This window comes from Petromyzon marinus, chromosome 1 (assembly GCF_048934315.1).
Source record: "Petromyzon marinus isolate PM22_M1 ecotype Great Lakes invasive population chromosome 1, UKy_Petmar_22M1.pri1.0, whole genome shotgun sequence".
NCBI lineage: Eukaryota > Metazoa > Chordata > Hyperoartia > Petromyzontiformes > Petromyzontidae > Petromyzon > Petromyzon marinus.
In genome coordinates this window covers 8,669,786-8,695,650 of record NC_133667.1, presented here as the reverse complement: position 1 = coordinate 8,695,650, position 25,865 = coordinate 8,669,786, and the positions used below count along the sequence as shown (strand labels likewise).

Sequence of the window (25,865 nt, the reverse complement as noted above, 5' to 3'; positions counted from 1 at the left end):
CAATGAACATCTGAATGATTCAGAGGACAACTGGGTGAAAGTGCTGTGGTCAGATCTTGGGTGAGAACCTCCTTCCCTCATCCAGGTCATTGAAAATGGGTCGTGGATGGGTCTTCCAGCATGACAATGACCCAAAACACACGGCCAAGGCAACAAAGGAGTGGCTCAAGAAGAAGCACATTGAGGTCCTGGAGTGGCCTAGCCAGTCTCCAGACCTTAATCCCATAGAAAATCTGTGGAGGGAGCTGAAGGTTCGAGTTGACAAACGTCAGCCTTGAAACCTTAATGACTTGGAGAAGATCTGCAAAGAGGAGTGGGACAAAATCCCTCTTGAGATGTGTGCAAACCTGGTGGCCAACTACAAGAAATGTCTGACCTCTGTGATTGCCAACAAGGGTTTTGCCACCAAGTACTAAGGCATGTTTTGCAGAGGGGTCAAATACTTATTTCCCTCACTGTAGATGGTCGCTAACAGAACTTGTACTCTGCTGTCAAGCGGCATTATATTTTAATTAGCTGCATAACACTGTATGGAAGCTACCTGGTCTATTACTCAATACGAAGCTCCGGATCTTCTCAGCCACAGTTATGCCCTCCCTTCTCTATGCTTGTGAAATGTGGAGACCTTTAAATGAACATTTGTGCTTGTTTGAACCATTCAGGCTGGCCTGCCTATGTTCCATTCTGGATTTAACCAGATTTGATTGTGTGAGGAGCTCACAGATCCATGAAAGATTTGGCCACAATCCCATCAGTGAGCCCCAGCAGATGAAGCTGTGTTGGGTGGGTAATGTACCATAGCCTGCATGCCCCGCCACCGCATGCCTGGCTAAACGACCGCATCAGAGGATAGAGAAGAGATGGACTGATGTAAAAAAAAAAGATGTGGAGCTGATTGGACTTGCAGATAACTGGTACTGGTGGTGTCAAGATTGGCCTCTGTGGAAGAGGCTCATATGGAGGACGCTACCGGGCAGATGGAGGCAGTCACCCTCCAATAACATTTGAGGGCAGAGGAGCGATGCTCACAACAATGAGCAAAACGTCTGGTGGCTATAACGCAACAAGGAGGCACAGTGAGGAGCGCAGATGGTGCATCTGGCAGTCGTCTCACTCGGTCAAGTGGTAACACCTGGGTTTGTCCCATGACCTCCTGCCAGAGAACCTTCGACACTTTACTTGGCCTCAAGGTGCACCTAGCTTAGCACAAGCGCTTTGGTGATGTCACCGTCACTTAGTGAAAAATGGCGGTTATTATACCCTATGTGTGTACTGACCCCGAATGTGTATATATTTGTCTACTGACCCTGGGGGGTAGCAGTGGTTAGCACGCTGCGCCATGAACCCGGCGACCCAAGTTAGATTCCTGTTAACAGCCAACATCGGTGACGATTATCTGAACTGGTCCTGGGCCTTCTCTCGGTCGACTGAGCCTCAAATGAATAACTAGTGCAATGTGTTAATATCGCCACGATGGAGACAAAGGCGACTAGGCGTGGTCCTGGCAACCCACCCCTGGTGTGGCGTGCTGGCTTTCATAGGTGCTAACAGCACTTGCCCTAACAGTCTGTTAAGACCAAATGGGGGATCTTTATCTTAATACTCTAGGTGTGTGCACTGACCCTGTATGTGTATACACTCTAGGTGCGAGTGCTCTAGGTGTATTTGTTTTTGTACTTTGCGTTTGCACTGACCCTGTATGTGCATATATGTTGTATATACTGTATTTGCACTGACCCTGTATGGTCTTCTTGCTCTAGCTTCTGTTGTCTTCTCCACCAATGTGAACGCCATTCCCACTCCGCTCTGCAAGACTTCTTTGTCGAATTCCGTGATGTTCCGCATAATCAGGTAGAAGTTTCGACACAAAACTGGAACCAAAAAAACGTGCGTGCACATGCGAGAGTGAAAACCTTGCGAGAGTGAAAACCGTGCTCAATTGATTAAGCCTGAAATACACGGAACATTGAGTTTCCATTGACGTTATGCATGTGTATCATAGCGCAGGCCGCTGCACAGGAAAACCTTGCCCAACGTGGCTTTAACGAACACGTATCTAGGCTCTACACGGTTTACCTAATGAGGTCTGTTTTACGGAACACGGGGGTCATGTTTCGGCTATATGCGGTTTCATGCTGCTAAGATTCTCATCTCCGCATAAAAAAAAAGTGGCGTTAATAATTCTACATCTGTTGGAAGGTGGGAATTAATCGACCATGTATATGCGCAACACAACACGCACAATGGTACAACGCAAATGTTCCCACATTGCCGCATGCGACTGTCCATTTGCTGAGGATGTTAGTCATACGGACGCCTAGATGGCGAATCATTAACATTCAAGTGACAGTGTTAGGGGCAAGCGTCAGGCGTGAGTGCCACGGTGAGGTGAAATAAAAAATAAATAGGAGTCCGCATTACACACAAGAGTTGTAGCGCGACTCAGCACCCTTTTGTACAATAACAAGGATGGAAATCACGTAGAATTATTTAAACAAAGAGGGAGGGGGTGATCATTTCGAACCCAATGCAACCCTATTTTTCCCATCAGGACTATTATTCGTCCAACACAATTTTGTATGTATGAATGTAGAACTTCTTTCGCACCGTACATAACCAACCATGCTAATCGGAGGTGTGGGGGAAGGACAGGAAACAAAGCATAACATGCACGTAAAAAAATACATATCACGTGTACAAGAAAGATGTATTGTTGTAAGAAACTTTAATCAGCTTACCTGAATGAGCAAGCCATATTTAAGCCTTTGAAGAAAATCACGAAATAACTAAGCCATTACAGTGAGTATTCTTTGGGTCTTTCGGAAGAGTCACGTAGACAGGTTCAAAGAAAATAACAAAATAACAAATAATTACGAAGTTTCGATCGCAACACAAGCGCTCGTCATCAGAAAAAAGGTTTGAAATGGGCGTAGCCCAAATGTCAGCAGCCAATGACAATGTAAGTGGTGGGCAGCGACTGTGTCGGTGGTGCGTTTTCCACCAAAGGGCTGCCGGGTAAAAATTTGCATGTTAATGTAAGATCGCCGAGCATCCTCCACGGCGAGCGTACCAAGGTGGCAATGTTAATATTGCGATCGAAACGTCGTAGTTATTTGTTATTTTCTTTGAACCTATCTGTGTGACTTTACCGAAAGACCCAAAGAATATTAATTCCTGCAGTCATGAAAGCGTTAAGTCGAGAATTACAGTGAGGTTAATATTAGTGATGTTAAGAGTTCTGGGGGGTTGTGTATGATGCAAGTTGTTGCTAGCTGCTAGACCACCATGCACTAGCTGCATCTGCATCGGCGCGTACATAGGCGACGCTCGCTGCAGCTGGCAGGGCAAATGGCTCGTGCGATCGTGTGCTCGGAGTGCTCAGTGCTCCCTGTGTTTAAAATGCTGATGTTTATTTATCTTGCAGTAAATACTTTTGATAAATACAGTAATTATGTTTACTCAGGACGCAACTCTGCGTGCATTTTCCTATTTGTTTTGCTTCTCAATAACGTGTTTATCATATTTCGATTTAAAGCTTTCGTGACTGCAAGGATTCATCTTCTTTGGCTCTTTCGGTAAAGTCACGTAGTGCCAGGACCACTACGTGACTTTACCGAAAGAACCAAAGAAGGTGTTTATCATATATATTAAAGACACGTGACCGGCACACTTCACCTTTCCCTGCTCTCCCATTGGTTAAGATTCTCAGGAAAAGGTAGGCATTTCATGCAGCTGCACAAACGTATACACGAAGGGAGGGGGGTTGGGAATTGTGCTTTGATGCATGCAATGTGTGCAAGATAATTAAACGCGGTTTGATATACTGAGATGTGATGCATGCATTACAGCGCAGGGAGATTTGAGGATTATACAAGACAGTTTTGGAAAAAGGGCAAGCGTTTCACTGCATATGCGGCACATCAAAAGAGCAGACACGATACTCTGCTGTGTATTTGGGCCGAACCATCACAGGACCGGAGACATGGCGATGGCTTGGAGAAACCATCCTGTAAATCAGTGCCGATGATGACAACGATGATGGGGTGCTGTTGGCGGAGGACTTGGCGAGTAACTCACAGTCGTTCTGGGTGATGCAGGCCAGGCTGGGACGGCTGTAGTCGAGGCTGTAGGGGGTGTTGTGTTTGAAGAATGTGGAGTTCGGCACACACACACGCGCCCATCTGCACACGGACATGCATAAACTACCATTATCACACACCCGGGCCGGTACGCAATCTGAGTATGTTGTGTGCTTCGCGTATTCTGTTATTATGAGTTCTAATGCCCTGTGGTACTCATATTTTTAGGTACTTTCATTTTGTGTATACTTAAACGCCCTCTTCGTCAATCCACTGCTGGAAGAGGGTCTCCCCACACTGTGCAGTTCATGGGGGTTATTTGGCAATAACTCAGTATGCTGTTCAGTATAAGTTGGCAAATGCGGGGACTCAAACACAGGAGCATAGAACACTACAACAATTGATTTTGTGCACCACACCCTACTCATAACTCATGGACAACTGAAACCCAGTTTGAAACCCAGGTTGAAACCCACGATCTCGGTGATAACAAATTGGTGTTCTAACACCTGAGCCACCCAATCACCTTACCATCCGGTAATGTTCGTCATCTTGTCTTCCATTGTGTCTGCTTATGTCAGGTTTGCCGCTGCTCAACTCCTGACCCGCACCCGTAAACGAGAGCACGTCATTCCAAACCCCCCGATCACCTCACTGGCTCCCAATCCGATCTACCTCTCCCCTCTAATCTCAATCTACTCCTCTGCACGGACTCTCCGCTGAAGCTCCCAGTCAGCTGGAGGTTGCTCGTCCTCCTCTGCTGCCACCATAGTCTGGAAATCCCATCTGCCCAGTCATCCATACTATTTACTCCCTGCCCCTGTTCCAGTCCAGGTTCAAGTCGTTTCGTATTTCTTCTATAACTGCCTCTCTCTGTAAAATAAATAAACATAACCATTATTTCCGAATAGCGTCTTGAGATGCAGTCACCTTTACACGCTACGTAAATCCACATTGTATTTGTACACGAGTCGTTGGATCTCTATGTAATAAGTCTATAGATCTCTACGTAAACCTGTGGCTCTAAATATAATTGCATAGGTCTCCGCCCCTATAAAGTAAACATGCTCACTGTTTCTCTACAGCACCTTCAGATGCAATCACATTTAGACGTTCTGTAAATCCACGTTGTTTTGTATTGTGTGGTGTGCTTTTTGTCGTGCCCATCTCGTGTCGTGCTGTTTGTGTCACCGGTCCTGTGGACTTGATGTGAACACTTTGCGTTCAAAGGCTGTGCAGTCGTTGTCACAGCCGCAGCCGACATCACAGCCATCCTGACTCAAGTCGCAGATGCAGGGAACCATGTCTGCTCATGTACACGCAAACACACACACGTTAGGATTGCTGTGATACATTTTTTGCTTGCAATATGAAATTAATTTTCACGATATGATGATTCCACTGCGTTTGTTTTCACAGCTGTGCTGTATAGCTCTCCGATGTGTTTTTGGGTTGCACCGGGCATACAACCCAAAAACACATGGAACGATACGCTTATTGCGATATCCAATTTCCACAACTTTGTAATTCACAATTTAATTGTATAGTTTTGCACGTTGCTGTATTTACAGATTACTAATACGTTCAACTGCAGCTCACAAAATATAACTGTTGGAGAAAGTGCTGTTATCGATAACCAATTAAGGCTGGCACAAGTGCCTGTGAGAATTGTATGGACGACACTGTGCCTGGCCGACTTTGTCTTCCCAGTGCTGTTGTTTGACGCATCACACCATGTATTAATTTAAACTGAGTTGAACAAGTGGACGCCCGGGACTGGTTCTAATACCATTCGCCACCGATGTTAGCATGGGAATAGAACTCGTGTCTCCGGGTTTTTAGCACAGTGTGCTCACCAGTACGACCCCCCCCCCCCCACCACTTACCATGCACATATATACAGACAGACCTCGCTTAGCATGACCCTGTAGAACGCTGATTCGTTATAGCACTTTGTCCATGGGAAGTTTTTATAAAAAGATTAAGAAATCTACAAAGTTGCTTATGAGTGAGAACACGCAGCAGCTCTGACCGAGAAAATGTACCCACCCACTCTCAGACAACCAGGCCCCAGCCCCAGCGATTCTATTATGACGATTCGTGGTCACGATTACATTTAACAAAAAAAAATAGATTTCTTTAACCAGGCGAGAACTCACGAGACCAGGATAGGATCTCAGGCTACATTTAAAATAAACCTCGTCACATAAATTTAGACTGAGGGCATCAAGAAGATCACGGAGTTCCTGGAGCTCTTTTCTAATAGTGACTCACATGGGGAACGTCAGAGCTCCAACCTCATCTCCCACCGTTGCCTTGTAGTACATTAGAATGTAGTTGTGGGCACAGTACATAATACTTACTGATATTATCATAATCTATTTTTTTTTATTTATGAAATGTTTACCGCCTGTGTGATTTGTGTCATTACCAATACCCAAATGAAGCCCTCATATATTGCTCACAGGAAAAACATTACTCCGTTAGGAACGCATCCCCATATATACAATGGTATCATGACCCCTTTTACCACTAATTTGAATGTGCTCACTTTTCCAGGGGCGCTAAGCGAGGTCTGCCTGTATATCAGGACTCCAGAAATCCCAGGTGATGTGGGGGAAAGTGTCGCACAGCGTGTTATCCGTGGTCCACCAGGATATTACACGAAAAAAATCTGCACTGAAAATCATGGTTTGTAGGATTTTTTACAATGTAACTCGAATAATCTGTGAAGAATAATTCACACGTAACTCATCAATCCATGAGAAAAAATAGCTTTTGGAAGCCCAAAAGGAGCAAATATGCCACAGGGGGTCTGTATTTTTGATTTAAAGCTTTCGTGACTGCAGTAATTCATATTCTTAGCTCTTTCGGTAAAGTCACGTTAAAGGGAAACAATAAAATAATAAAATATACATAAAACAATAAAAATTCTCACGACGTTTCGACCATAACAAACGGTCGTCATCAGGTCTGTAGTCAATGATTTTTGTTACTTAAAATCCTAAAACGTAAAAATCCTGTATGACTCAACATATCATGTAGGCCAGTCTATGCAATGTAAACCAAATATATATTACCATTTGGAAATAAATTGAGACATCATGAGGGGATTTCTTTTTTTACATTGAAGCATGGTAGGGGTCGGCAACCTTTCAAAGAAGAGACGTTTGTTTTTATCTTTGACCAAAATAGTTCTATAGCCGCAACACACGCAGAGCTACTTGTCCACAGCAGATGACAAAACACATTCTGACTTAAATAAACAAAATAGGTGATGGAACAAACTGCGTCTCTTCAGTATTTCCCCCTTTAGTTATTCTTTAACAGCACAGTTTGACTGTACATTTTGTTGTCACCAAGCCATTACATGGTTTAAGATTTAGGCTTAAAAAAACGGCGGCCCGCAAAACAGGGCAGCCAAATAGCCGCATGCGGCTCCGGTGCAGCGGGTGCCGATACCTGATCTAGGAGCAATTATTTCCAGCAAGGGTTAGGCTCAAACATAGTTAAATAAAGAGGCGAACGAGGGCAGGTTGGAATGCTTTTGTAGAGTAGAATTGAATACGACAAATACCAACATTCTAAAAAAAAAATTTTGATCAACAAAAATCAGTGCATATCGCCTTCTGTATGGCATTATTCTGTGATAAGGACAACGAATACAAGTTTCTGTATTTACAGATTGCTGAAACGTTCATAAGGCTGGAATCCTTACAAACATGCAGCCACCGCCCAGCGCAGGCTGATTGTTGCCACACGCATAGCTGCAGAAACCCTTACCTTCTTACAGACCTATTCAGACCTTATTGGTCAGCCCGTGCCCTTACACATCTCAACCTCACTCTTTGGTTCTTTCGGTAAAGTCACGTAGGTATAAAGAGAAAACACGACGTTTCGGGCGCACACACAAGCGTCCATCGTCATCATCGTCAGTGTGTGCGTTGCGCCCGAAACGTCGTGATTTATTTCATTTCTAACTACGTTACTTTTACCGAAAAGAACCAAAGAGTGTGGATTCCTGCGGTCGCGAAAGCTTCAAATCAACATTGATCGCAACCTTACCTCAAAGAACTGTCCCATCGCAAGGGAGAAAAACGCAGACACACAGCCAAAAAAAAAGTTGCCCGTCTTGAAACGGCTGTACGCCGTATGGACCTGACCACTCTTAATTCCCTGGACAAGGACACGGCTAAACCCCCACGGGTTGACAGGCATGCACAAGGTCCCGTTGAATAGATCACGATCGATGATCGCAGTCGGACGGTGCTGTTGAATTGTAGCGGTCGCCATGGCGACGCGCGTCGCCTCTCCGCAAACCACCCCGCTCAGCGCGCCTCGCCTCACCCCTGATGACCGTGGCCTGGCTTCCCGCAACCTCCGTGGTCGTCGGCGTGGCTTGGGTCGTGGGGGTCGAGGGCGTCGTGGTGGACTGCGCGAGACCGCCGCGCCGGCAGAGAGACAACAGAGACAGCAGAGACAGCAGCAGCAGCGGCGCGGAGGCAGCCATGACTGATCGTGCGGTGGCACGTGACCACGGAGCCGGATCTCAACATCCGGGTAACTGTGGGTCTATGTTGTAAGTCGATGTGACCCGAATCTCAACATCCGGGTAACTGGGGGTCTGTGTGTAAGTCTATGTCACCTGCATCTCAACATCCGGGTAACTGGGGGTCTGTGTGTAAGTCGATGTGACCAGAATCTCAACATCCGGGTAACTGGGGGTCTGTGTGTACGTCTATGGCACCTCCATCTCAACATCCGGGTAACTGGGGGTCTGTGTGTAAGTCGATGTGACCCGAATCTCAACATCCGGGTAACTGGGGGTCTGTGTGTAAGTCGATGTGACCAGAATCTCAAAATCCGGGTAACTGGGGGTCTGTGTGTAAGTCTACGGCACCCGAATCTCAACATCCGGGTAACTGGGGGTCTGTGTGTAAGTCTATGTCACCTGCATCTCAACATCCGGGTAACTGGGGCTCTGTGTGTAAGTCTACGGGACCCGGATCTCAACATCCGGGTAACTTGGAGGAGGCTCGGTGTCAGTCGACGGCTTCCCGGATCTCATTGCCGGTTGCGCGGGAACCGGTTCCGCGATGGCCGCCCCGATGGCTCGTGTCGCGTGTGCCCGCTTCGTGTCCCCGCGTCTCGCGTCCCACCGCTTCGTGTCCCAGCTTCTTCTCGCCGCGGGCCGCCTCGCCGCGATACCACGTGCGTGTCACAGTGCGCGTACAGTGCGTGTGCAGCGTATTGTTTTGCACGAGCGCGCAGTCCCGCGTGTGTGCACGTGTCTGTACAGTGCGCGTCAGAGTGGGGGAGCGGTCGTGCAGCTGCGCCGCAAACCCGGCCAACAACCAGCGACGATTATGTGAACCTGCACTGGGGCTCGCCTTGGTCGACTCGGCCTCAAATACGTACCTGGTGCCATGTTTTAAAACATCATGACCGGGCAGAGAGGCGGTCGAGCGTGGTGTTAACCACTCGCTAACAGCACTAGCCCCGACAGTCCATGACAATCTTTTTAGCTGTTGTGCGCGCGCGTGTGTGCGTGTGTGTGCCGTCAGGGTGTGCCTGCTATGCTGTGCGGGCCGGAGCCAGCCGGGATGAGGAGGACAAGGTGAAGCTCTCTGTACTCGGCAGCGCCTTCCACGTGCCAGCACAGGGCAGCAGCCCTCTGGCAAATCCGCTGAGCATCAGCGCTTTACCAGGTCCACACGTGCGCGTTATACACGGTGCATGCAGAATACGCAACACACCCACAGTGGACATATAGCGCACATAAAGTATATCCTGAGCAAACATGCAGTTTACAAATACAGCACATTGTAGTTACTGTACGTAGGGTATATATGCTCATCATACTGTGTATGCTGGGACAGGACGTAATTTGATGCATGATTCGGCAGCCTTGCCGGCATTCCTCCGTGAATGTTAATTTTTGGTGGGGTTGTAAGCCACGAACACCATTCCTCAACTGTTGACGGGAAGCCTAGCCCAGAATAGCCTGGGATTCGAGGCTTTCTACAACTCATCACTATGTTCCCACATCCCCCTCAATTATTTAATTCAGAAGAATCACTCCTAGTTATTGCCGTTATCTTGCCCCGTGTAGATTAATGTCAAGTTCAGGTTCATTTTTGTTAACCAGGTGACTTCTCAAGAGATTAGGATGAACTCATTTGCAAGTGACCTGGGTCTCCAAATTGACAAAAGCAAAAGAAAGTACAGCCATAAAGTCAAAAGAAATCAGAGTACAAATTACGTCCAATGAGAAATATAAAATATTGCACGAACATATATTAATGTTATATCATTAATTCCTGGTAAGGCAAGTCAGCGCGGGCAGATTATTCTTTGACTCATCATAGTACAATTGCAATTCAGTGAAAGAAACTTAAAAAAGATGTAGGGTGATTTGTACTGTACTACTATGTAAACATACGGATATGTCAAATGCAATTGCAAATGAAGTTATCCTAAAAATCGGCAGCTTAGCATACCCGTCTTTAACGTAGTAGATGTGAGCGTGCCATGAGGGTAACCAGATGACTAAAGTCATTCTTTCCCCCCCCCCCCATGGCATCGCTCACATCCGTCTTCTACCACAAGCAAGTGAGTGTGGTTGATGCACCCAACTTCTTCGGGTCTTTTCGGCCACAGTTTTTGCCCTCTCATCTCGACGTTTGCATGAACCCCTTTACACCAGCTCCAGCTTGGAACATTCAGGCTAGCCTGTCAACAATCCATCTTGGTTTTACTTTGCTGGATGGTGTGAATAGCTCACGGATCCAAGATATATCTGGACATGGTCCTATCCGTGAGCTCCTCTGGCTGGAGAGGCTCCATTGAGTGTGGTTTTGTTGCCCTCAAACCCAGCAACTGCATGCGCAAGCAGTTTCAGTTTGGCCAGATAGAGCGGGTTGAATAGGCACGGCACGGTCTACAGCAGAGATAGCCTGATGTAGTACAGGAGAATTTGAGCTGATTGTATTTGCCGTATGACTGGCTCTATCGATATCAAGATAAGCCTCTGTGGGGGAGGCTCGTGAAAGACGCTACTGAGCAGTTGGAGACAACAACAATGGAGGCTGGAGGAGTAACGTTTATAGCAACGATCGGAGTGCCGGATGTCAAAAACGAAGCAAGTTGGCACAGTGGGAATCACAGGTGGTGCATCTGCCAGCCATCTTTGTCAGGTCCGTTAACCCATGACACCTGGGTCTGGTCCCATAACCTTTCAGCAAGCCTTGGACACGTCGGTGGCCTAAAGTGCACCTAGCATGGCACAAGCATTGTGTGACATCTTCACTTAGTGGCACATGAAGACTGTTATCAGCTGTGGTGTGTTTATATGTGTCGTATATATTGTTTGTGTCTACATTTATGCTGTATGCTGTGTATGCGCACGTGATTGTAGATGCTCACGCAGCTCAGTTGGCGCTGACCCCGGATCAGCCAAGCTGCCCTCGTCTTCTCCGCGTCGCCATCATAGGCGCCCCCAATGCTGGCAAATCCACACTTGCCAACCAAATCCTGGGCAGGAAGGTACACATATGTGTGGGTACCTGCTACCTATGTGTGCATCTCCATATATATAAAAGGCAAAGTTGTGATTATGTGTGTCTGTTCAAAATGTTTAGCGTACTTCCCGACATGCAGCAAACTTGAAATTTGCCATGTGGGTACTTTCCAGACTGTACACCATGCAAAAATTATAAAAAATACACTTTTTTTGGGGGGGGGGGGGGAGCCCACAATGCTTATAATTTTTGCACGGCAAGTGAGCTGTGACGTCAAATCTGTCACGTGACCCATGCATGTGGAAGCGCAACGCATTGTAGTGTAGTGGTTAGCGCGCTGCGCTACGAACCCGGCGACCCGAGTTCGATTCCCGCTCACGGCCAACACCAGTGACGATCATCTGAACCGGTCCTGGGCCCCTCTTCCCTTAGGTCGACTCAGCCTCAAATTAGTTTCTAATGCAGTGTGTAAACACTACCACTAGGAGACAAATTCGGCTGGGCATGGCGCTAGTCACCCACCCACTCTTGTGCCATGACAGCCTTTATAGGTGCTCACTAACAGCACTTGCCCCAAGCGTCTATTAAAGGCTATATGGGGGATATTTGTCTTGGGGAGTGGTAGTGTAGTGGTGCGCGCACTGCACTGCGAACCCGGCGACCCAAGTTTCATTCCCCATTCCCGCTCATGACCAATAACCGTGGCGAATATCACCACTGGGGAGACGAAGGCGACTGGGCATGGTGTTCGCCACTCATCCCCTCGTGGGTCGTGCCGACCTTCATAAGTGATTGCTAACAACACTTTCCCCAACAGCCTGTTAAAGGCTATACAGGGAGGTTTTGTCTTTGGGGAGCGTTTATGATGTGGTTCGTGCACTTCGGTGTAGCCAGGAATGAAATTTGGGTCGCTGGGTTAATTGCGTAGAGCATGAATGACTACCACTGTTTTATTCTTTGAGTGTGTACGCCGACATATTAATGCGTGTGTATTTGCGCGCGTGTGTATTTTGTGTGTGGGCGAATGTGTAGGTGTTTGGCGTGTCCAGAAAAGTTCACACGACTCGCTGTACGTCTGCTGGAGTCCTCACGGAAGATGATGCTCAGATCGTAAGAGCCAATCATTCATGCATGCTCATATACACTCAGAACACTAATTCATATACACAATCTCATATGCGCACACATGCAAATACAAAGATCCCCCGTATAGCCTCAATGGACTGTTGGGGCAAGTGCTGTTAGCGAACACCTATGAAGGCCTGCACGGTACATGAGGGTATGGGTAGCCAGCACCATGCCTGGCCGCATTTGTCTCCCGAGTGACGATGTTTACACACCGCACCAGGTACTCATTTGAGGCTGAGTCGACGGAGGGGAGGTGCAGGACCGGTTTAAGATAATCACCGATTTTGGCCGTGAGCGGGATTTGAACTCAGTTGGCCGGGTTCGTAGTGCAGCATGCTTACCGCTATGCTGTTGCTACGCTCCAAATTGGGACATTACCCACGTACACACACTCATCGTGTCAGCAGACTCGTATAAACAGACTCGTGCATTTATACTCATAAACGCACACTCTTACATGACCTCTCATTCGTGCACACACTGGTATAAACACGAGTATCACGTGTCACGATCACTCACCTGGCATTGCTTGGAACAGATTAAGACTATTCACAGAATGGTGAGACTTGGAACTGCGGATTGCCCCGTATTTTTTTGGGAGAATTGTCAAAGCGTGCAATCGAGTGGAGATACCTTAAATGACCACTAGACTCCCATTCATACGAATTAATACTGGAATCTCCATATACTTTTATGGGATTCTTCTGACAGCTTAGGAATTGGCCATATAATACAGTACATATGTTTGCACACATCATCAATATACACGTACTAAAACATATGCATGCAAACCCTTTCACCCGTGTTCGATTCCCGCTCACGATCAATAACAGAGGCTAATATTTGAAAGGGTCCTGGGCCTCACCTAGGTCGACTCAGCCTTAAAGTAGTACCTGAGTTTTTGGGTAATGTATGATTTTTTTATAGAAAAAACTGGGTTGTAAAATGCAATATTACCTTATCAGAATATTTATCTTGGATAAATCCTATGAGCTATAAAGCTCTTTATTCACAGATGTAAAGTGGGGGTGGGTCAGAAAGCTAAAAGCACAAACAATACAAAAAACCCTCAGAGTCCAAAGTATAGCAAATAAACCTTAAAAGCAAAAACCATTCCAGTCACAAGTAATTTTGATTAAACTATTATGTATTTTATGCTAACTCAGAGCCTTACAGTTTAATAGCAATTTAACCTTGAACTACTGTAGAAATATTTGATAAAATTGTATGAAATCGTACAAAAGATTATTTTTTCATAAACATATTAACCGTAGCTCAGCAATTAAACATTACCAAAGGACCCGCTCAATGGACCCCAACGGTCACATGACCACTCCTTCATCCGCACACGCTTCAGTTTATTTATATAATGCAAATATACATTTTAATTTCTTCTGTTCACTTTCCCAATCCAACAGTAAACATACTTTCAGGGGACAATGAGCTCCTTATTTACAGAGCTCATTGTTGGGATGCTCCAGGGTTGGCTGAACACTTATTAAAATAAATACGTGAGGGGTGTGGGTAAAATGAGGGGGGGGGGGGGGGTACGTGAAGTGGTTAACATGTGGGGGGGGGGGGTAGGACCTACACATGGTTGCTTGTGGTGGGGGGGGGGGTTACTATGTGTGCGTTCTGCTGACACTGGTCTCCGAGGGTCTTAAGACGTGAGGTGAACTATCTTGTGAATATAACCCTTCCCCATTCCCGTGACGTACATTTACGTCATCGGTTTTTCTCCCGATTCTGTTCAATAATACATGACATGAATGTACGTTATCGGAACGAAAACTAAAATAAAATCAATTTATATTGGTACGTCTTCATGTCGTAAAATGTACTCGGGCTCCCGCTTGCGTGTTCTGAGATTCAACGGGACCTACCCTGTAACTTGAAGACTTCTTGGAGCGGGAAAGGGTTAAGCCGTGCAGCAAACTGATCTGAACAGGTCATTACACTGTTTAATAAATATCTTACGTGATAGATCTATTTTAACGCATAAAACGCCCAGTACGCTGCTTATTTGGGGTCCTGCGTACGGACATGTACTCCACTACTCACGAAGGCCGTATATCTCAATGTGTTGCCGTCTTGTGTTCTGTGTATTAAGGTGCTCTTGGACACGCCTGGTCTGACAAGTCCCTCTCGTTCCAAACGGTAAAGCACAGTACACAACACGCACACAATGTATGACAGCACGTGCAATACTGTACGTCCAACACACATTGCAAAGCACAGCGCGTGTGGGGAGCGTTGACACTGGTTAGTGGACTGCGCTACGAACCCAGCAACCTTTGTTTGATTCCTGCTTACGGCCAACACCAGTGAATCTATCTGAACCGGTCTTGGGCCTCCCCTAGGTCGACTCGTATTAACTTGAAGCTCTGGTGCGGTGTGTAAACATCGCCACTTGGGAGACAAAGGCAGTCAGGCGTGGTGCTGGCCACCCACTCCCTCGTGTGCCGTGCCGGCCTTCATATGTGCTTGCTAACAGCACTTGCCTCAACAATCTGGTAAAGGCTACATGGATGGTCTTTGTATGTGTGTATATATGTACAATACGTATGTACACATGCAATAACGTAAATGTCATTTATCATGAAAAGTATCAATGTATTTTTTTTCATGAATGTGTTTGGCCATTTTCTACATTGATGTTTTGCATGCATACAAAACATCAATGCATACGTGTTTGTGTATGTGGGGAGCAGTGGAGCAGTGGTTCGTGCACTGTGCTACGAACCCAGCTACTTTAGTCCGAATCTCGGCTATCGCTAACATTAGTAGCAAGTGACATCATCGAAACGGCTGTGCTTTCTCGGCCTTAAATGGGCAAGTACCTGGTGTAGCATTTGAACATCATCCCTGGGAAAACGAAGGCCCCACCACCCCGTCGTGTGCCATCGAGGCCTTGCTGTTGTGCTAACGAACAACACTTGTCCCAACAGTCTATTAAAGGCTTCACTGAGAATCCTTAACGTTTCGTCCTTATCTTTTTGCAGACATGGCCTGGCTCCATCTTTCACCAAGGATCCTCAAGCATCGCTTGAGCAAGCGGATGTGGGTACGGACCAATGTGTATGCGCCACCGTGCACTCGCCGCGGTGTCCGTGTGCCAGCGCTAGGTTATGTATTTGATTGGAGAAGGGGTCTTCATTGGATAAAATTAACCTGCTACAGATTTAATGAGGGTTCAGTATCAACTGAGACGAATCTTCTTTAATGAATGAGGCAATCGCTCGGTTTCATATGGTTACTGCTGTGGCTGTGAGTTGGCCACATCGCGAATAGAAGAAGTTACCGTGGCTGGTCTTGGTGCTCACTAACAGCATTTGCCTCGGCAGTCTGTATGGCCATACAGCGGGGGCTATACAGGGGGTGTTTGACTTTGTGTGTGTGTGTGTGTATGGGAGGGGAGATTGACATAGTGGTTCGTGGACTATATCGAACCCACAGAGCTGAGTTTAATTTCTGTCCGAGGACAACAAAAATGGTAAATTATATCTAAACATATATTTGGCTTTTGCTACTTGGACTCAGTTTAACACATAGGCTTCCGCAATCAATATAATATAGGTTTTTGAGTTAGGTCGCTGTAAGTATAAATGTGTTGTAACCCTCCGCCACCTGACACAACCGGTAAGGTTTGTCACGTAAACAAAACATGTCAATTAGTAACGACTTCAGCACACCGGTGTGTTGGAGAGTAAATCCACAACATTTGATTTCGTTACAAACACTAGCAATACTTAGACTCAGCCTGAAATTAACCGCTAGCACACCGTGGTGTGTGTAAACATCAGCACTGTGGAGATAAAGGCAGCCAGGTGTGGTATTTGACCACACCACTTGTTCCAACAGTCTTAAGGCTACACGGGGACACGTATTTGTGTTCTCTTAGTGTTGGTGTGCGTGGACGTGTCGGACCCATGGTTGAAAACGCGATGTCAACTCGACGCCCAGACCCTAAACTGCCTCCGCAAAAACCCAGAGCTTCCCAGCCTTCTGGTGCTGAACAAGGTGAGTGTGTGCAAGAAAACGGAGACACGGCACTCGTTTGTGACCAGGCCACACGTAGCTGTGAACACGCCACACTCCATGTCATGCGATTATACCACCAACACGCCGCACGCGTACGTTAACCCTTTCCCATTCCGAGACATCTGCAATTTGAATGGGTGGGGTCCGGTTCACCGCTGAATCTCGGAACGCGCGAGCGGTTCAGCATTAATTTTATTTGGAGAGCCCTAGCGCGACTCTTTTTAAAGACATTGTACTCACCGCAGAGAACTGTAGCGACACGTCCGCACTCTATAATAACTTGCGCCAAACTGCCACACGCCCCTCTGCATGGCCTCTGAAGAAAAACTGATTGTAACGTACACGTACATACACATACGTCATTGGAACCGTAAAATGTTAATATCACCATTCTACCGTTAGTCCTCATTACTGAGCTAATTCGAAGTTGAGATGCCGTGCCTGGCTTGAAAGGTGCTCGCAAAACAGCACTTGCCCCAGTAGTCTGTTAATAGCTATAAGGGCAACTCTTTCTACCACCAACAAACCGAACCACTGTTGATGGCATCGTAGTTGACACGCTGGTGGCATAATCCAAGTTACCTGGGTTTGATACCTGGTCATGGAATATATATTGGTGGAAAGTGGTATCTCCTGGGGATCTCCCAGATTGGCTCAGCCATCGGTGTGAGTGAATACCCGTGCTCGGTAGATGAGGTGGCCAGCTGTGATATCGGCAACACCTCCCCTCCTGCACCTTGCGCGCAATGATTCCCCACCATTAAATGAGTGCTTTGCAACGTATTTCAGAATTTGACGGAAATGGTTGTTATATAACTGTGTGTGTGTGTGTGTTACTAGACAGCGGTCCCCAACCTTTTTGGCACCAGGGACCGGTTTTGTGGAAGACAATTTATTCACGGACCGGGGGAGGGGGGGGGGGTTCATCATTGGGTCTTTCCCCCTTTTCAAAGAAGCTCTCCAGTGACATTTGTTTTTTACTCATTGTGGCTACTAGGGGTTAGAGCTTGTGGGCTTACCAACACCACGTGACTGAGACAAGTGCGCAGTACGGGAAAGAGGCGCGGACGGAAGTACCGGTCCACGGCCCGGGGGTTGGGGACCCCTGATATAAGTGATATAGATTGTGAAATTGGAATGATTTATGGCTGGCTGAAGTTGATTGACCTGCAGTAAAAATAATAAATTCAGTTCCAACAGGCAATTTGCCATAAGCACCTGTTGAATCGCATGAGGAGGCTGGTTGTAATCACTAGCGAAACGTCATACTCAAATTGTAAATGTTGTGGGTTTACTCTCCTGCTGAAGTAGTGGACTACTTGGCACTTTTTGTTACGTGACAAACCTTACTTATTGGCTGTCGGGTGGTGGTGAGGTAAGGACATATTTACGCGATCTAACCCAAAACAAATCCCCTGTGTTATGGATAATATTGGTTGCGAAACGCTACGCGTTCAACTGAAATTCAGTTACAAAGTTATAGAACACACGTCGATATTGCAATAAACATTGTATCATGAAAATTGCTATTGTATGATGAAAAAACTTCGTCTCGACAACGCCGTTGTGTAGGTGGACATCCTCAAGGGTAAGAGCGATCTGCTGGAGATCACGGAGGCGCTGAGCTATGACGTCACCGCTGCCCTCGCCAGGGATAAACGTGTGGCTGCGGAAGAGGCGGGGTCTGAACCGGATGGGGCGGGGCCTCTGCATGAAGGGGCGGAGCCTCCCAAGGAAGTGACGAGGCCTCGGCGCCATGGCAGGGCGCCTCGGTCATTCTTCCACGATGTGTTCATGGTATCGGCGCTCAACGGCGACGAAGTTGAAACACTGAGGGTGAGCACGCGCGTGCATATGTGTGTGAGAACGGGGCCGAATAGGTGCTCGATGTCGCAACGTTTTGCTCCATGTGCTTGAGCGTGGAACGAAACATCGGACATCGTGACGAACAAATGGGAAAACACATCGGAGAACGTTAGCAAGTTTGTGTTATCTGTACCTTTCCTGGGCCTCCCCTAGGCCGACTCGGCCTCAAATGAGTGCCTGGCGCGGTGTGTAAAACTTCGCCACTGGGGAGACAAAGGCAGTCGGGCGTGGTGGCGGCCACCCACCCCCTCGCCTGCCTTGCTGGCCTCCATAGGCGCTCGCTTAACAGCACTTGCCCCAAGAGTCTGTCACGGGCTATATGGGGGACCTTTGTCTTTGTGTGTGCGCATGAATAGGGCTATCTGCTGTCGCGGGCCCGCGCGTCGCCATGGCGGTTCCACAGCTCCGTGCTCACCGATCAGACGCCCATGCAGCTGAGCCTCGATGCCGTGCGAGCGCGGCTGCTCGAGGTGCTCCCACAGGAGGTGCCCTACCTCATCAAGCAGGTTAAGTACACACAACACATACACACAAAGGTCCCCCGCATAGCCTCAACAGACTGTAGGGGGAAGTGTGCTGAAGGCTGGCACGGCATTTGAGGGGGTGAGTGTGCCAGCACCACACGATAGCCTTTGTATCTCTAACGGCGATGCTTTACACATCGCACCAGTTACTCGAGTGTGACTGAGTCGACCTTGGAAGGCCCAGGACCGGTTCAGATAATCGTCACTGGTGTTGGTGGCCGTGAGCGGGAATCGAACTCGGATTGTTGGGTTCATAGCACAGCACGCTAATCGCTGCACGACTCTCCACATATGCATAATCAGAATCTTTATTTATCCTGGAGGAAACCGATGAGCTATTAAGCTCCTTTTCATGAATATCAAGTAATGACAAGTCAGAAGGTTACAACAACAAGCAATACAAAAACACGATAGGAGTGCAAAGGATAGGAAAGGTAAGTAAATCACAAAAAACTAAACTTATTTTTTATTTTACCAGGTAAAGCCCACTGAGCCACACTCATTGTTTTTTTTTTTGGTAAAGTTACGTATGTAGAAATAAATTTAAAATAAATTGCGACGTTTCAAACGCAACACAAGCGCTCATCCTCGGGTGAAAATGGCGTTAACCACACAGAGAGACATCACACACAGATGGACATCACACACAGAGAGAGACATCGCACACAGAGAGACATCGTACACAGAGGGACATCACACACAGAGAAACATCACACAGAGGGACATCGCACACAGAGAGACATCGCACACAGAGAGACATCGCACAAAGAGAGACATCGCACACAGAGGGACATCACACACAGAGAGACATCACACACAGAGGGACATCACACACAGAGGGACATCACACACAGAGGGACATCACACACAGAGGGACATCGCACACAGAGAGACATCGCACACAGAGGGACATCACACACAGAGGGACATCACACAGAGGGACATCACACACAGAGGGACATCGCACACAGAGAGACATCGCACACAGAGGGACATCGCACACAGAGAGACATCGCACACAGAGAGACATCACACACAGAGGGACATCGCACACAGTGGGACATCACACACAGAGGGACATCACACAGAGGGACATCACACAGAGGGACATCACACAGAGGGACATCACACAGAGGGACATCACACACAGAGAGACATCGCACACAGAGGGACATCGCACACAGAGGGACATCGCACACAGAGGGACATCGCACACAGAGACATCACACACAGAGGGACATCGCACACAGAGGGACATCACACACAGAGGGACATCGCACACAGAGGGACATCGCACACAGAGGGACATCACACACAGAGAGACATCACACACAGAGGGACATCGCACACAGCATACAGAGAACGGCAAACTGCACGGAGGCAAATACATCAAGAAGATGGGAGACGCGAACTCGGCAAACCTTAGAAACATAATGTGATGCAATCCCAGTCGGCCAACAACACAGTTAGACACTAAACCTGGTTGACCACGCATTTCAAAAGGCTGCTAAATCTTTTGTTCTCATCCTCTGGGCTGAACACACCAATGTAAACAGAGGACAAGGACTCGTGAACAGACACGAGGTACAAGGTAGCAGAGATACATACAGAGAAGACATGCAGGGGAAGGTGTTTAGGGCAGTACAGAGGGACACAACGAGCAACACCACACCAAGAGGCATTCACACATGGAGAAGCACAACACAGAACGACGCCCGGAGGGGTAACGTACAGGGACTTCTATAGGCCGTAGAGGTGGGGGAAGGGAAGGGTAACCGTGCATGGACATGCACATACCAATGCAGGCAATAAATCGGGGGAAACACATGGGAAATCGACAGCGTAGAAAGCACATGGGAAACAAACTAAAACGGAGACACCAACCACGGTAAACGAAAGCGAAACAAAATTACAACAAGTAGAGATACATACACAGAGAAGACAACACGGGGAAATATGTTTTGGACATAATTGTGAGGACAACCTCCCCGTAGAGGTGGATTAATCTAGGATTGAAGCTTTCGTGACTGCAGGAATTACTATGCTCATTGGTTCTTTTGGTAAGGTCACGTATGTAAAAATAAAATGAAATTAAAATAAATCACGACGTTTCGAACGCATCACAAGCGGTCGTCCTTATTTTTCAGAAGCAACCTTGCCACATACGATAGCTCAACGACGTAGATTATCAGGTGGAAAGTTAAAGCAGCCAAATAATCTGCAAATATATACACACACACACGCACGCAGATATACACAGCACCTTGGAGTGCTTGGATGCGAGCCCTGGTTCTGGGTTTTGTCTCGCACAGGTGATTCACAGTGGCCACATCGGGCCACTGAGAAGCTGACCCCACTAACGCTGTAACGTTTGTTCACACAGAGCGTGTTGCACTGGGAGGAGGGGCCAAGTGGGGAGCTGCATATCATCCAGCAGCTGACCGTCACCAAGAACTCGCACATGGTTGGCACCATCGCCGACATCACGGACATCGCCACATCACTGATATCAACACCATCACCAGCAACACAGACTTCACCAGAAATTACTGGCATCACCGATACCACCAATATCACTGACATCATCAGCATCATTTACATCACCACCTTCACTGATGCTAACACCATCACCAGCATCACAGACGTCGCTGACATTAACACCATCACCAGCATCGTCACGAACAGTGGCACCATCGGCGATGGCACCAGCATCACCGACGTCACCAGCGTAAACATCACCGGCCTCACCGACGGCATCACCACGCCATCGCCAGCATTTATCCCCACGTCGTCACCGACACGACCCACGTTAGTGCACCGTGTGTCGTATGGCGACTGTCTTAAGGCTATCATTGTGTCATCGTTATAGCACGTTCAATATTGTCGTGCTGGGCCATCGAAATATTTAAGTAATGGTTCACTCTTACAATTATCCAGTACAATACACGAACAATCAAATAACGCGAGAAAAAAAGTCTCGCTCACCTATTTGTTGTTCCCACGTGTGCCGCTGAACGGGAGGTGATGGGCAGGGCTTTATGACATCATTGGCATCATCATCGTCAGCCAGATCACAGTGCTGGTGGTGTTTTGGTCACCGCTGTTGTGATGGATTGTTTCTTGGGTCCTGTCGAGTACGTTATCCTATAATTGTTATCGTCGCTGTCGTGAATGCCTTAATGTGTGTTACGTGATTATTGGCCTTGTTGATGCTGTAAAAGATGCCGTGTTGCGCGTGATTGTTGTTGTCGTTGCTGCAGCGGATGCTGCTGGGGCGTGGAGGATCGTGCGTGGCGGCTGTGTCACGCTTGGCTCAGTGGGATCTGAGTTCCGTCTTCTTGCGCGACGTGCGGCTCAACCTCTCCGTCAAGCTCATCTCGTGACTACTACCGCCAGCAGCAGCCTCGTGGCTACTCAAGACTACACCTGCGCCATCCATGTTACTACCGAACAGCTGCATCGTGACGCGTTGTGACCTCCCGTGACTACCGACAGCAGCCTTTCGCGGTCACAGCCCCATGCCTGCATGACTACCAGCTTCGCCCCTGTGACTCATCATGCCTGCTTGTCGCTGGCCAACGCCAGCAGTGACCAACCACCATCGCAATGTGCAAGACACTTTTTCATGAGCATCCTATATTGGGATGTTTGACCAATTATATTTCAAGGAACCCCTTGACCACTGTGGTCATCATCGTCATCATCACCATCATCTCTGTGACCACCAACACCGTACGCTAGTGGTGGCCAATACACCAAGCACTGTGATCGATTTTGGTGGATCTCAACAGGCTGCGTGATCCACCAGAAAGCTGTCACCAAAAATTACCAATAGATTATAGACGCAAAGTACTAGCTTCATTTATTGGTAAAAGTTATCCTTTCATTCAACGGAGAAATTCTTAGTCAGGGATTTTTAATGTGCTCAGCCATAATGAAATTGTCTTATGCTTATGTAAGTGTCTGTTCTGATTTGTCCTGAGATCCTCAAAAAAACTTTTGTGATCCACCTGGGGACGCAGGATAAAACACACCGGCAGCACATGTGGGGGACGCGATGGCACACCATGCAATTTCCGTGAGAGGGGAGTTGCAAAGCGCAGTGTTGTATTGTTGCCGCTGTATAAGATAATGCAGAGCGGCAAGAAGAAGCGAATCCCACTTCACCTCGTCACCCACGTGACCGCCAGTAAATCGGCCCAGCGACTCTCAGCACCGCCCTCGCAGCTACCCGTGACTACCCGCGACTATCAATGACCACTAACACCCTAACCCCGTTAACATCCCTGACTACGGGGGAAGGTTTTCACCCACCCTCTCCCTAAGCCGGTCTGTGAATTGTCACAATTCACGCTTGCGATTCAATTGAAGGATCAAATGTTTGTCGTGTTTTTACCATCTTGTTTGTGCAAGTTCCTCGCTCGCCATGTGTTTCTCGTATAGTTTTGTTCGCTGAAAAAACCTAAATGTAACGGCATGCAATCTGCGTACGCCGTGAATTGTCAGTTCTCTACACAATCATTCGATGCGTAGCGTATTATTGCGGGTGCAACAATTGACTTTATTCGATCAGTCGTCACATCGTTACGTGGCCAATGACTGCCCTTGACAGCTGTGATTAGCAATACCAGTCCGCGTGACTGCCTGTGACAACCAACACCTGTCTTGTCTGTACCAACTCCGCTGTACTAGATTTGAAGCTTTCGTGACTGTCAAGGATCCATATTCGTTGGTTCTATTCGGTAAAGTCACGTAGGTAAAAAAATGAAAACAAAAAATCACGACGTTTCGGCCACAACACAAGTGGCCTTTATCAGGTGAAGGGGCCGGGACTGTTCCAGAGTACAGAGTTTGGTCCCTTCACCTGATGAAGGCCACTTGTGTTGTGGCCGAAACGTCGTGATTTTTTTTAACTACGTGACTTTACCGAATAGAAATCCGCTTTAATTTACTCTGAATACCCGTGACCATCACTGCAGACGTGCGTTTGATTGTTTTAAGTAATATACAATGTTAATTTTTACACTTGAGTAAAATGTATTTCCACAGGGGTGAGGATAGATGATTTATGTTTATCATATGCGAATGATATGCTCCTGTTACATTTAGGTAGTTTTCGTAAATTACTGTGCAATCTATAATGCTAACTTATGATATGCGCGTTAACTAGCCTTACATTTTAACTGCAATGTTACTTTGAACTAACTGTACAAAAACGTGGTCTTACAATAAAAAAATACATCTAAAAGAAGTTAAAAACCAAAAACATGGAAATGTTGTCATTGGGAATATAAAAAAAAATTATTCCCGCAAACTGCATACCGTAGTTTAAACTGCATACGGTAAAGTCATCGCTTCGCGTGCGTTCACACAGCACGTAGTCGCTGTCAAGCAGTTCTTCAATCGGGGAAACACTTTTCGCACAAAGCGGAACGCACACTTTATGTTTCCGAGCGGTCAACGACGAACTACTTTGGACGCGCGGCTGAGCGTTATGATCGAGTACGCGGAATGATACAGCGATGCAGCGGTGTCCATTGTTCATCGTAAAACTTTTTATTGTTACATGATGGGGAAATTGTTTTCGCTTAATGATTTTTTTTTTCCCGCTAAACGAGGCACTTTTCAGAACGCATCTTCCGCGTTAACCGAGGACTTGCTGTACTCGGGTTTAGTGGCATACATCACTGCCCTCCGTTGTCAACCAACATAGCCCCAGAACACCCAATACCAACTTATGTGCATGGTGGTGGCCCATCTCGAGCACTATCTAGGCTTAACCCTTCTTCGCTTTTGAGATCTGACCATATTGGGGTACTTTCTGTGTGATTTGGTCAAAGACGCAAGCCCTTTCGACTGTACTGTAAATAGCCATGCTGCCCACATAACTGCTGCATGATTAAGGCTCGTGACTGCCTATGCTAAATGTCTCAATTCCACGTTCCTGTGGTGGGGCCTTGTCCATCTTACAATACATAAACAGTACAACAGTCCGCGTTGACTAGTGTGCTTCGATCATTGTTAAATGCACGTTCCTGTTACGTGCCGCAGTCTGTCCATTCAACAGAATTGCAACAACCAGTACTGCTTTTCCTGTGCTAAGCATGATTACAGTTCCTAAAAGTCTGAATTTAACACAAACGTAACCACGAACAACTGCCCTGTACCGAACATGCTTTTGACGTTCTTGCACGAGGCCATGATGCTGCGATTCCACCGGCGTCGTGAGACGGGAAGAATCGATTCGGAACACTGTCGGAAATCCAAAACCATCTTTGTAAACGAGCCCATGGAAGAAGATGACTTAACTTCAAAGGGACACGGTTTTTTTTAGCTTTCCCATTTGTTGTTTTTAATTCTGGCAACTGGAACATAGCACAATTAAGTGCGACACCCAAATGTTAAAACGTAATGTGTTTGTGCCTCGGAGCGACCTGCCAGTCACACCTGTGCGTATGTGTATGGTGAACTTCTACCGCACCGTACGTAGCCAACCGTGCTAATCGGAGGTGCGGGAAAGCCGAGCTCGTGTGTGAGAAATGCTATATTGTGGTAAATTGAAGATGAGCTTGACGTGAGGTTTGTTGCCGAGTTGCCCGTGTAATGTTATTGAGATTAATGGTGCGATTGTCGCAAGCTCGAGCAAGACGAAAGAGAGGTCCCCTCCCATTCCCCACGTTAATTGTCAATGCAGGAGGCATGAGATC

General features: G+C 47.2%; 2 protein-coding genes across 8 annotated transcripts in view; one reads left to right on the top strand and one right to left on the bottom strand.

Moving 5' to 3' along the window:
- Positions 1-8,644, bottom strand: part of LOC142910932 (tectonic-3-like) — a 43,547-nt gene extending 34,903 nt beyond the window's left edge. For 2 of the 5 annotated variants that reach the window (XM_076060227.1, XM_076060174.1), the window contains exons 1-4: positions 8,427-8,642; positions 5,271-5,385; positions 4,078-4,181; positions 1,738-1,871 (exon numbers count right to left, since the gene is read on the bottom strand). In XM_076060227.1, the coding sequence (XP_075916342.1) occupies positions 1,738-1,871; positions 4,078-4,181; positions 5,271-5,385; positions 8,427-8,589 (516 nt within the window). In that variant the 5' untranslated portion in view covers positions 8,590-8,642. The other 3 variants (XM_076060172.1, XM_076060291.1, XM_076060313.1) reach the window with 3 other exon arrangements.
- A 376-nt stretch (positions 8,645-9,020) lies between these two features.
- Positions 9,021-25,151, top strand: LOC116943863 (GTPase Era, mitochondrial). Of its 3 annotated transcripts, none has more exons than XM_032957245.2 (11): positions 9,021-9,099; positions 9,644-9,811; positions 11,497-11,624; positions 12,632-12,709; positions 14,838-14,884; positions 15,730-15,791; positions 16,629-16,747; positions 18,341-18,604; positions 18,991-19,140; positions 21,542-21,622; positions 22,419-25,151. In XM_032957245.2, exons 1-11 carry the CDS (start codon positions 9,024-9,026, stop codon positions 22,539-22,541), a joined length of 1,296 nt encoding a protein of 431 aa, XP_032813136.1. In that variant the 5' UTR covers positions 9,021-9,023; the 3' UTR covers positions 22,542-25,151. The 3 variants fall into 3 exon arrangements, with proteins under 3 accessions (XP_032813136.1, XP_032813069.1, XP_032813215.1); XM_032957178.2 differs by lacking the exon at positions 9,021-9,099 and adding an exon at positions 9,110-9,290; XM_032957324.2 differs by lacking the exons at positions 9,021-9,099; positions 9,644-9,811 and adding an exon at positions 9,824-10,691.
- Positions 25,152-25,865: the final 714 nt, after the last annotated feature.